This window comes from Leucoraja erinacea, chromosome 2, assembly GCF_028641065.1.
Source record: "Leucoraja erinacea ecotype New England chromosome 2, Leri_hhj_1, whole genome shotgun sequence".
NCBI classification, from domain to species: Eukaryota; Metazoa; Chordata; class Chondrichthyes; order Rajiformes; family Rajidae; genus Leucoraja; species Leucoraja erinaceus.
In genome coordinates, this window is record NC_073378.1 from 20,851,458 (window position 1) to 20,864,629 (window position 13,172).

General features: G+C 38.3%; 1 protein-coding gene across 13 annotated transcripts in view; it reads right to left on the reverse strand.

Moving 5' to 3' along the window:
- Positions 1–13,172, reverse strand: part of mllt10 (MLLT10 histone lysine methyltransferase DOT1L cofactor) — a 227,184-nt gene that overhangs the window by 41,733 nt on the left and 172,279 nt on the right. For all 13 annotated transcript variants that reach the window (XM_055652561.1, XM_055652641.1, XM_055652615.1 and 10 more), the window contains one exon: positions 1,658–1,775. In XM_055652561.1, coding sequence (XP_055508536.1) covers positions 1,658–1,775 — 118 coding nt within the window. The remainder of the gene's footprint in view (positions 1–1,657; positions 1,776–13,172) is intronic.

Here is a 13,172-nt window from a genome sequence, read left to right on the forward strand (position 1 = left end):
TGATCCATACAGTTTGGGACTGATTCCAGGGAAAATAGGATCCATATAGATTGCACCTAAACATAAACAGGGCTATTATCCTTGCAGACACATTTGAGAATGCTGCCAGGGAGAGGTTAAACTAGCTTGGCGGGGAGATAGAAAGCAGAGAATCTTGTGCAAGGGACAAATCAGAAAATTGACAGAATACTCTCCACTTGCTTGAAAGAATACAGATCCAACAACATTCAAGAAGCCTGACACCATCTAGGACAGAAACGGCATTTCGTTTGGACCTCTAGGGGTCCAAATGACAAATAAATTGACTCTCTCTTGACTCTCTCATCTAGGACAGGGGCTCCCAACCTTTTTCGTCCCATTTACCCCATGCAACTTTAATAGCACATAACAATGTTATTTCACTTATTTATGAACAACTAATGATGAACAGATACCAGTATACCAGAACCAAACACAGTTAGTCAATGAAGAAAAAATATGTACAAATCAAGAATCAACAAATTTACCCCCTGGGGGTAAATTTACCCCAGGTTGGGAACCCTTGATCTAGAACTTTGACATCCCATCTACTTCACTGAATATTTATTTCTGCAACCATCAGACTACACTCTCTTTTATACATATTTTGAATATACCTGACTTTAAATAAAGCTCGCAAAATGGAGGGCAACTAATTTCTAGCATTTCTAACATTAAATTCTTCATGGAAAGTTACAAGATTTATAAATGTAATGCCAAATCTGTAGGGAGAAAGTTAAATATCATCAAAAAATTTATATATTTTTGAAGAAGCCTTCTCCGTCATCATAGAACATGAGAAAAGTACAAAAGCGGAAGGTCATTCAGTCAATCATGCTTTTGCCAGTCAATAAAAAGTGTAATGCCACCTTACAACACTAGGTTTGCAATCGTGTAGATCAGAGCTATTAAAGGACATGTTCAAGCACGTTAAATGTGGACCAAGGATTTCACCCTTTAAAACCCTTTCAGGCAATGATCCTGATCCCTAGCTAGCCCTGCATAGGTGGAAAAAAAGATCGCTCATCTCCTCCTTCAACTGATTACTTTAAATCTCTGCCCAATGATTTATGACCTCTCAACTAAGGGAAAGAGAACATAGACAGCACAGCACAAGAACAGGCCCTTTGCCCCACAATATCTGTGCCAAACATAATGTCAAGCACATCATTTATCTACCTGCACATAAGCCATGTTTCTCCATTCCCCACATATCCATATGCCTATCCAAGTCTTTTAAATGTCACTAACATATCTGCTTCAACCAATGTGTCCAGGCACTCACCACCCTGTGTGTTAAAAACTTAATCACACATCTCCTTTAAACTTTGCTCCATTCAACTTCAAGCTATGCCATCTGGTATTTTTTCAAATGGAAAACAGATTCTGACCATCCATCCTAACTGTACAGAAATAGATTCCTCCAATTACTCTAGGACCCTCTCATAAATTTCTAGCCTGAATTCTGTTTGCCACTTTCTATCCAAATGCCCAGACCATTTATAAAGTCTTGCAGTCTAAAGCGTTCCTCCGCATTGTATCATCTGCAAGCATCTTTATCACATTTCTCTTAAAATTGAAAATCTTGAAAACATTTGCGATTTACATTTTCCCTCCTTTTCCACCTGCTCAAACTTACCTGCTGGACTGGTTTCAGACTGTGCAATAAGAGCTACCATTGCCGAATTAGGGTTTAATTGATTTCCAAACATGTGAGATGGTGCAAGATTAAAAGATGATCCAGGTAGTGCACTTGCCTGTTGAAGAAATGATAAAGCACAGTTTGAAATTCATGTAAAACAAAGGTTTATGAGACAAAACACTTGTAATGGGCAAACCTAGAACTGTTGAATTAATACATTTATAAGGAATGGCAAGATTTCTGACTACTCTTCCCTGTATCATTACTTCCCATGTCAATTATGTTGCTGGCAAGTCAGCAATTCTTCTGTATCGTATCAAAACAAGGCTCCGTCAAACCAATCACCAAAGTTACTCCTGCACAATTTTTTAAAGGTGAACTTTGCCCCTTCTTATCCTGTTGGTTAGGATTTGATTTGGTAGCTACTGGCTGCCCTCTAGTTGTTATTATGTGAATCTAGTTATGTGAATCTAGTGAAGACGAGCAGAATATTCTGCCACATAATCACTGCCAAACAATTTGGTGATTTTTAATAGTTAACATACAAGTGTAAAAATGTCAGATAATTTGCTCCAACCGACTCCATCTAAATTCTGTCTTCGCTGAGAGCAGATAAATCATCAGAGAATAAGCATGAAACAGGAGTGCTGGATAATCAGGTAGCTACCACAATTTCTAAGCCAGAAATGTTTATATTAATAACAAAGATGCAATCATATTCAATGTTAATAATATTCTGGATGTCTTGATCGGAAGTATAGCATTCAGCTATGTCAATTTGATTATTATGTTGTCATGATGATCATCTAATTCAGGAACCACATACATAGAATTTCTAATTGTTAGTTCTTATTTTGCAGATTATCAGGCATGATAAATTTGAAAGCAGGTAACAATCTTATTGTTGTGATCTATTAAGTATAATTGTAAATTGTATTGTATTGTATTGTATTTTAATGACCACACAGCCAGGCTGGTGGAATTTGTTATCAGTACAGCTCGGTACAGGTTCCAACATTTCCATTCAGTAATTCAAAACATTAATCCCAGTTAAAGAAATCCTCACTGCCCAAAACATTTGGCATAAAATAATTTACTTCATTCTCTTCAGTTCTGCTAATTCCAATAATAGGTTATCCGAATTAGTTCGTAAAAAAAATTATTGTAATTTGATTTTTGTGCAGTTAATGGTTTTCTTACATAAAACGTTACAAAAATTGTACAACTGATAGGAAGCAAAGTATTTCTAAAACAGTACACAGAAAGATACAGCTATATTGAATGGGTTATGGAGGGGACCCTCCATATCCTGCATCTAGCCTGTCCAATCCTTTAAGAATTTTTTATGTTTCTATAAAATCTCCTCTCATCCTTCTAAATTCCAGTGAATACAAGCAGCCATTCGTTCATCATATGTCAGTCCCGCTATTCCGGGAATTAACCTGGTGCACTCCCTCAATAGCAATAATGTCTTTCCTCAAATTAGGAGACCAAAATTGCACACAATACTCCAGATGCGGTCTCATCAGGGCCATGTACAACTGCAGTAGGACCTCCTTGCTCCTAAACTCAAATACTCATGCAATGAAGGCCAACATGCCATTAGCTTTCTTCACTGCCTGCTGCACCTGCATGCTTACTTTCAGTGACTGATGTACAAGCACACCCAGGTCTCATTGCACCTCCCCTTTTTCTAATCTGACACCATTCAGATAATAATATGTCTTCCTGATCTTGCCACCAAAGTGGATAACCTCACATTTATCCAGATTATACTGCATCTGCCATGCATCTGCCCACTCACCAAACCTATCCAAGTCATCCTGCAGCCTCATAGCATCCTCCTCTCCTCGCAGCTCACACTGCCACCCAGCTTTGTGTCATCCGCAAACTTGGAGATGTCACATTTAATTCCATCGTCTAAATCATTAATATGTTGTAAATAACTGGGGTCCCAACACCGAGCATTGCGGCAGTCCACTAGTCACTGCCTGCCATGCTGAAAAGGACCCGTTAATTCCTACTCTTTGCTTCCTGTCTGCCAACCAGTTCTTTATCTATGTCAATACCTTACCCCATACCATGTGCTCTAATTTTGCACATTAATCTCTTGTGCGGGAACTTGTCAAAGGCATTTTGAAAGTCCAGATACACCACATCCACTGGCTCTCCCTTATCCATTCTACCTTTACATCCTCAAAAAATTCCAGAAGATTGACTAATCAAGTATGATTACCCCTTTATAAATTCAAGCTGACTTTGACAGATCCTGTCACCGCTTTCCAAATGCGCAGCTATAACATCTTTAATAATCAACAAGGATCTTCCCCACTACCGATGTAAGGCTAACTGGTCTATAATTCCCCGTTTTCTCTCTCCCTCCTTTCTTAAAAAGTAGATTTACATTGGCTACCCTCCAGTCCACAGGAACTGATCTAGAGTAGAGAGAACATTGGAAATGATCACCAATGCATCCACGATTTCTAGAGCCACCTCCTTGAGTACTCTGGGGATGCAGACCATCAGCCCCTGGGGATTTATCTGCCTTCAGTCCCAATAGTTTACCTCACACCATTTCCTGACTGATGTGGATTCCATTCAGTTCCTCCCTTCCATTGGATCCTCAGTCCCCTAGTATTTCTGGGAGATTGTTTGTGTCTTCCTTAGTGAAGACAGAACCAAAGTACTTGTTTAACTGTTCTGCCATTTCCTTGTTTCCCCATTATAAATTCACCTGTTTCTGACTGCAAGGGACCTACATTTGTCTTCACTAATCATTTTACATATCTAAAGAAGTATTTACAGTCAGTTTTTGTATTCCCTGCAATCTTTCTTTCGTGCTCTTTTCCCCCTACTTAATTAACCCCTTTGTCCTCCTCAGTTGAGTTCTAAATTTCTCCCAGTCCTTCGGTTTGCTGCTTCCTCTGACCAATATATATGCCTCTTCCTTGGAATTAACACTTGATTTCCCTCGTTAGCAACGGTTGAGCAGCCTTCCTCGTTTTATTTTTTCGCCAGACAGGGATGAATAATTTTTGGAGTTCACCCATGCGGTCTTTAAATCTTTGTCATTGCTTCTCCACCGTCAACCCTTTAAGTATAATTTGCCTGTCTATCCTAGCCAATTCCAGGCTCATAACTTCAAAGTCTCCTTCATTGAAGTTCAGGACCCTAGTCTCTGAATTAACCGTGACAATTTCCATCCTAATGCAGAATTCCACCACATCATGGTCACTGTTGCCCAAGGGGCTCTGCACAACAAGATCGCTAACTAATCCTTCCTCATTACACAATACCCTGTCATGGATGGCCTGCCCTCTAGTCGGTTCCCCTACATATTGGTTTAAAAAACCCATCCCAGAAACATTCCAGGAAACCCTCCTCCTAAGCGCTGTTACCAATTTGGTTGGCCTAATCTATATGTAGATTAAAGTCATGCACGACTGCTGTACCTTTGCTACATGCATCCCTAATTTCCTACTTGATGCTCTCCCCAACGTCCGTACTGATGGTTTGGTGGTCTATATACAACTCCAACAAACGTTTTCTGCCCTTGGTTATTTCGCAGTTCTACCCACACTGATTCTACAGCATCCAAGCTAATGTCTCTCCTTGCTATCGCATTAATCTCCTCTTTAACCAGCAATGCCACCCCATCTCCTCTTCCTTTCTGTCTATCCTTCCTGAATATTGAATATCCCTGCATGTTCAGCTCCCAGCCATGGTCACCCTGGAGCCATGTCCCCGTAATTCCAACTACCGGTATCTCATATTCAATCATAGAAACAATCTTCACACCCTACAGAATGTGCTGAACCACACACAAATTATTCCAAACTGACTCCGGGCCCACAATGTTTGTGTTGAACGATGCCTAGTTAAACTGATCTTATCTGCCTGTACATGATTCATATCCCTCCATTCCCCGCACTTCCATGTGCCTATCTAAATGCCTCTTAAATGCTATTATCATCTGTCTCCATCACCACTATCCCTGGCAATGTGTTCCATGCCCCCACCACTCTTTGTGTGAAAAAACATTAAACTTTCTCCTTCAACACCTTATAGCAATGCTCTCTAAGGTTGGACATTTTTACCCTGGGGGAAAAAAGGCTCTGTCTGTCTCCTCTATATATGTGTCTCATAATTTTATATACTTCTATTCAACTTCTGATGTTCCAGAAAAAAACAATCCAAATCTATCCAATCTCTTTTTGTAGCTGAAACCCTCTTATCCAGGCGGAATTCTGGTAAACCTCCTCTGCACGCTCTCCAAAACCTCCACATCTCTCCTGTCATGGGGCAACCAGAACTGCACGCGGAACTTTGTCTTTTTTGGTCACATTCCTGCCACCCTACTTGCTTATGACGGGCTTGATATTATTTACTAGAAAAATGATCTAACATATTGTTCATCCAATAAATCATTACATGGAAAAGTACTGAAGTTTAGAGACCAATGAAATTCCAAGTTTGAAATTCTGATCTGTGCTAACCAAAGCTGGCCAGAGGTATATCTTTATGTCAAATATGGAATTCTTCAAGGACACAAGCTCATAATAATCACTCCAAACTTAGGCAGCAAGATGCATGCATTGAAGTAGCTTATAAACACAAATCTACCCTCAAAGAAACATTTACTTCCAAGAGTGCCTGTGTACCTCTTCAGCATCGATGGGAAGAAACAATTACTGCAAAAATATCATGACAAAACCAAAAAAGAAATAGGATTGAAAGTTACGTCCACAGCATAAATTTATTAAGTTTAAAATGTATTAAGTTTTACTTCACAAGTTTAAACTTTTTTTAAATCATGTACTTATCAAAAGGCACACTTATAAACGTTTATCAATACCAGTCCTAAATAAATTGAAATTCAATCATTAACAAAAGTATGAAACAGTGGTTTCTGCTTTTCATTCAGCCTAGTCATAAACACCATGATTTGGTGACACAGAGAACATGTAATAATCCTACTAATTATTAATTCTTATTCATTCAGCCTAGCCATAAACATCATGATTTGGCAACAGAACTTGTAATAATCCTACTAATTATTAAATCTTATTAAGTCTGTCAAGTGCTTATGTCTTCCACTTATAAACTGTCTGCAGAGGTCAGAACACGTTACTTCCAACATCAGGCCCTAAAACGCTACGTTTCCTTTGCTATACTCAATTTTCAGAAAAACTACAAATCACTGCATTAACTTCAGAGACGGAAGTCAAACAAGCTTCTACTGGAATAAAAGAGGCATCATAAGTATGTGTTTTTCACAATGTAGAACTAAATGATAAATCACAGCTCGACCATAACCCCATCTTTGAACTGTAATTTTGGCAGTCATCCAACAGTACAACCAGTTAGCTCTTCCGAAGTTTGTTTTCATTCATGTTGCAAACCGCAATTCTGAAGCCTCTAGGACTTTAGCCAAACAAGCAAAAATAAACCCTTAAATACATCATGCAGATTTTCCTAGCCAAATCCTCACATAATCCAATTCAATGTAAAAATTATGTTCTTTGCATGCACATACCAATGCTGAAAAATCTACGGTAGATTAGAACTCTGTGGCACTACAATATTAAAGTGTGACAAGAAAGATAGACATACTACTGAAAGCATTGTCTAGAGCAGTGGAATCGATCATGAAAAAAAATATTCAGCTTTAAAAGCTTCTGGAGATTATTATAGTAATTTAAACATGATTGAATATTACGTCTAATAAAAATTAACCACCACAAATAATTCAAGTCTTCACGAACTTGATCTCCATTCAATAAACATTGCAAAATAATAATTACTGATAAAGTATCTATTTCATCTGTTTACTATTAATCAGTCCAAGCTTTTCCTTTTTTTCTCTTACAAATCAATTTAGCATTGTCTTCAATGTGGTTAATTTTGGTTATTCATTGCTGATGTGGGTTAATGAGATTAAGTTTTCCAGACAATTGAGGGACAGTTACTGTTTATGAACCCTTATAAAAGGCTAGGAAAGCAGTACCCAGCAAATCTTTTACTTGCCATATTTAAACCATATTTAACAAGCAAGTAAAATTATGGGAAAGATGGAATCAACAATATAGATATTTTCTTAAATATCATGATAGAATACAAATATTATTGATGCAATTACAATTGTGACACTTTGCCACCTGCCTTAGAGTTTGAATTAGACAAATATAAAATCTGCAAGAAATATGGCAACAATCTGAACTAAAACATTTATTTGAGGCACTGACTCTTTGTTCATTCTGCAATCAAAGAAAAATAACAAGATAATTGGAATATTAGTATTTGTGTGACAAAAATGCAAGGTTTTCTTTCTGAAGCAACAGTTTTCAAAAAATTCCAGAAATATGTATAAAATGCTCTGCTAATATTTATTGCCACCAGTAGAGGCAGTGCAGACATTTGTCTGATATCACTGACAGAATTTCTCTGTGCTTCTGTTAGGAACAAAACAAATCACACTGTTGCCACGGAAATTTTTAACGTTCCTTACATAGTTGGAGATGACTGTGAAGGCTACTTATTGTTTCGTCATTCAAGCGAAATTTAAAAGTGTGCTAAAACTGGGACGTCAAAATCATTATTATATAATTTATACTCACTACTTATGACAGGCAAGCGTTAAAAGATTCACTCCAATGAATAAACACATCACAGCAACTTACAAACTTTTCAAATCCACAAAGTTTCTCATCAGAAACATCACAAATATGAATAGGTTTCTCTCTAAATTGGTTACATTGAAAATGAATTTCAAAATATACCAGCTAGTTTGTCATCACCTCCAGAAAGAATGTTCTGCTGCACGGTCACACAATCCCAAATGTTGACATTTAATCTTGTTATATAATAGATGGTTTGTAGTAGGATTTATCTATAGGTTTAATTTTCAAGGTTTTTTTTAATGCTAAAATATGATGGAACATTTATAATTTGCAGATTTCTGGACATATAGAATTATAATACACTAAAAGCAACAAAGCTTCTTTCGGGAATGGCCTCAAGAACAATAATTGCATTGTTAACAGAAAACAAACAAACGGATGGTGAATGCAAAAAAAAGGTAATAGAAGCAATTTTTCTCTTTGCCAATGGCCCATATAAGTTATGCACTAAGCAGGGTCTCCTGACAACCGGCCCCATTTCTTTCTGAGCTCCCCACCAGCAGGGTTTTAATACACAGCGTGTGATGAGAGATGAAACCAAGTGTGAACAACTTTAAGGTCCCATGAGCAGGCTGACTGTTGAAGCTGTCAGGTTCAATTGCATCATTCGACATTATTCAATGCCTCAAACTGCTCCCTAATTGTTAGGGGCTTAACATATTCAGCACCATTGTTTCGCCTAATGCAGAAATGCCCACAGAAGGACTTACATAAAGAAGGGGGAGGGTTTAGATTTTGGTAAACCATGACTGAACTTTCCTTCATTCATACAGTGACACAAGGAAGGGCTGGCTGAACAACCAGGCGCAATATGTAACACTTTGCACCTTCATTGGCTCACAGTTCATCAATACCCCAACCCATCTGAAACATACAGTGTCCTCCATAATGTTTGGGACAAATACCCATCATGTATTTATTTGCCTCTGTGCTCCACAATTTGAGATTTGTAATAGAAAAAAATCACATGTGATTAAAGTGCACATTATCAGATTTTCAAAAAGGCAATTTTTATACATTTTGTTTTCACCATGAAGAAATTACAGCAGTCCCCCCATTTCAGGGCACCATAATGTTTGGGACACAGCAGTGTCATGTAAATGAAAGTAGTCATGTTTAGTATTTTGTTGTATATCCTTTGCATGCAATGACTGCTTGATGTCTGCAATTCATGGACATCATCAGTTGTTGGGTGTCTTTGGTGATGCTCTGCCAGGCCTGTGTTGCAGCCATCTTTAGTTTATGCTTGTCTTGGGGACTGGGGCTCTTCAGTTTTCTCTTCAGCATAAAAGGCAGATTCAGATTCAGATTCAGATTTCAAGCTTTGAAAAATTGTCAGTTGTCAGTGTACAGTGAACAGAGACAATTTTGAAAATGCAGTTTAGCACTTCTCCCTGGAAGCCAGCGTACATAGCAAAAGATTTGAGTCATCAATAATAATAATAAGTGTCCAGAGGGGGGGGGGGGGGGGGGGGGGGGGGGTGGTGATTGGCAGTCACCGAGGTAAGATTTTTTTCCATTGAGTAGAGTAGACAGAGCCGCCGGAAAGAAGCTGTTCCTCGCCCTGCTGGTTCGGCAACGGAGAGACCTGTAGCGCCTCCCGGATGGTAGGAGGGTAAACAGTCCATGGTTGGGGTGAGAGCAGTCCTTGTCGATGCTGAGCGCCCTCCGCAATTTTAGACAGCGCTTGAATTTTCTGGACAGAGTTTCAATGGAGGGGAGCAAGGATTTGCATTTTTGGTGATTGCATACTTGGGCAATTTTCAAAGCCCACCCTCATGCAAAAATGTGCTTCCGGTCGGAGACAGAGCAGTTGCCATACCATACTGTGATGCAGTTGGTAAGGATGCTCTCGATGGTGCAGCGGTAGAAGTTCACCAGGATCTGAGGAGACAGATGGACCTTCTTCAGTCTCCTCAGGAAGAAGAGACGCTGATGAGCCTTCTTGATCAGAGTAGAGGTATTGTGGGTCCAAGAGAGGTCATCGGCAGGAACAAATGGATTCAGAGCGGGTGATTGACTTGGCCACTCAAGAATTTATCATTTTTTAGCTTTGAAAAACTTTGTTGGTTTAGCAGTATGTTTGGAAACATTGCCTTACTGTAGAATGAACTAACCGGCCAATGAATTTTGAAGCATTTGTTTGAACGAGCAGATAGGATGTGTCTATACACTTCAAAATTCATTACGCTACTGCCATCAGCAGTTGCATCATCAACAAAGATGTGAGTCAGTCCCTTCAGCAGCCATACATGCCCAGGCCATAACACCCCCACCACCGTTTTTCACAGGTTGAAACCAAAATGTATAAAAATACCCTTTAATAAAATCTGACAATGTGCACTTTAACCACATGTGATTTTTTTTTTAATTACAAATCTCAAATTGTGTAGTACAGAGGCAAATAAATAAATGATGGGTCTTTGTCCCAAGCATTATGGAGAGGCACTGTAACTGTGCAGAATCACTGTGCATGGGCATCCTGTATGTCCAAACTAGCAACTCCTTTTATATTTATAAAAAATTATAAAAAAAGGTTAATTTACCATTGTAGGATCAGAGCCGCAGCACATTTTAATATGTTATGTAACGCAAGAGAACTAATGCTACAATAGATAATGCAAACGAGATCTAATGGATCCCACAACCATGTTTACAATTTTATTTTTCAGCAGGAACTTTCTGAATTCATTCTGCCAAAAAGATGCAAAAGAGTTTAAAAAAATGTTTATGGTAGGTTGGTTACCAATTGGATTTGCATTTTTGGTGATCATTACATACTTAGTGTCAAGACAATTTTCCGAAAGCGAGAATGCAAAGCCACACAGGCAGCAGTTCATCCAAATAGTTGTGCTTCTGACATGAGCTGAGACAACGTGTGGGCAGGTTATTTAACTAGGGGGGCAGTGCATGATAGTAAAGCTTGCTGCCATATTCATGCATTCGCTTTTTTATTCAGAGTCACCAAATTGTGATCAGAGGCAAGAACCTTGGCTTGTGTTTTCTTTTCTGCGTCCAGTGACACTTAGATTAATTGTATAACCCTCGCTACCACCCAGGCTGAGATTAGCTAATTCAGCAGTCCAGAAATGAAACTTGAGTCATTGTTAGTCGAATGGCTTTGTGCTGCATATGTTCGATCCATCCTTTGTTTAAATATATAGAAAAGTCTAAATTTAGGAACAAAGTTGGAAATGTAGGACAATGAATGACCACAACATAGTTTGAAATAAAACAAAAATCTGAACTAAATGAACAATTCGCAAAAAAATTGTGAGCAAAAAACAAACTGTTTGAGGAATTCAGTGGGTCAGACAGTATCTGTGGAGGGAAATGGACAGATAATATTTTGGGTCAGGACCCCGATGGCTGGGGAAAAAAGAATGAGGAAAATAATAAGTCTCGCAATTTTAAAGACCGATCACTTGGATTGAGAAGGTAGACACAAAATGCTGGAGTAACTCAGCGGGATAGGCAGCATCTCTGGAGAGAAGGAATAGGTGACGTTTCGAGTCGAGACCCTTGTTTAAATGAAAGTTTGGTGTTCAAACTAGATTCATACCTACAAAGAAATGTTGCGAGTAACAGCCACAGTCCCTGGATAAGGAGACAAATTTATTGAGACTCAAAAGATGAGAGTAATGACAAAAAATTAAGGACAACAAAAAAAGAAATGGAGTGTGATACAGAAATTATGTAGATTCAATATGTTACCAGGTACCATCAGAAAAGTGGCGCAGGGACATGAGAACCATTATGTCCAGGTTAGAGAACAGACTCATTCCATCAATTATCAGGCTCTTCAGCCACCCTTCATAACCATAACCACAACTTTACCTCAGCATTGAACTACTACAAATGTTATATATTATGAATATTTATTGTGTTGTCGCATTTAAAGTGCATGCAGCAAGTAAGAATTTAATTATTCTGCTCACAGTGCATATTATAATTAACCACTCTTGACTTGAAAATATAAAGACTAAGGGAAATAATGAACCAAGGAAGTTATATGGAAGTAGAAAAAAATAGTAAATATTACTTTATCTATTTTGTTAAAGATAAGAGCAAATTACTGATGAGAATTCAAATCGTACACAATAAATTCAAAATATGCCATATACTTTGTCACAGTTATTGCAAAGAAGGAATAGTAAGAATGAAAGATGTAAAAACAATGAAAGGTGACAAAATAATGTGGCCAATAGATAAAGATGATCAGAGAAGAAAGGAATTGTGGAATCTAAAAACAGAACAGGAATTGCGTTTTGATCAAGGGTCAAGAGAGTTTTATTGTCATGTGTCCCAGATAGGTCAATGAAATTCTTACTTGCTGCAGCACAACAGCATATGCAAACATAATACGAAACAGAAGATAAAAATTCAGTGACCATAGACCATATATACACAAAAAATAAACAGATATAGTAAAATAATAATAATAGGCTGTTATTGTTCAGAGCTCATTTGATGGCGTGTTTAATACCCTGATGGCTGTGGGGAAGAAGCTGTGAATTGCAGAGGGATGCGCAGAGACCCAGATCCGTGAACTTGGTAACCACCTTTTTTTTTAAATCAAAAAATGTATTCAATTATTAGAAAATAATATTTACACTACAATAAAACAATCCAGAACCCACTACCATAATATAATACAAACATATATCCATAATAAACTACTATACAACTATGTTACAATCCTTATTGAGGATACATTCAACACCCTGCAGAGCCCAGCGGTCCCGGAACTCCCCCAGGGTGCCCGTGGACAGGGCATACTCCTTTTCTAACCCCACCCGGGCACGAACGTAACCCTGGAAAAGGGGCAGGCA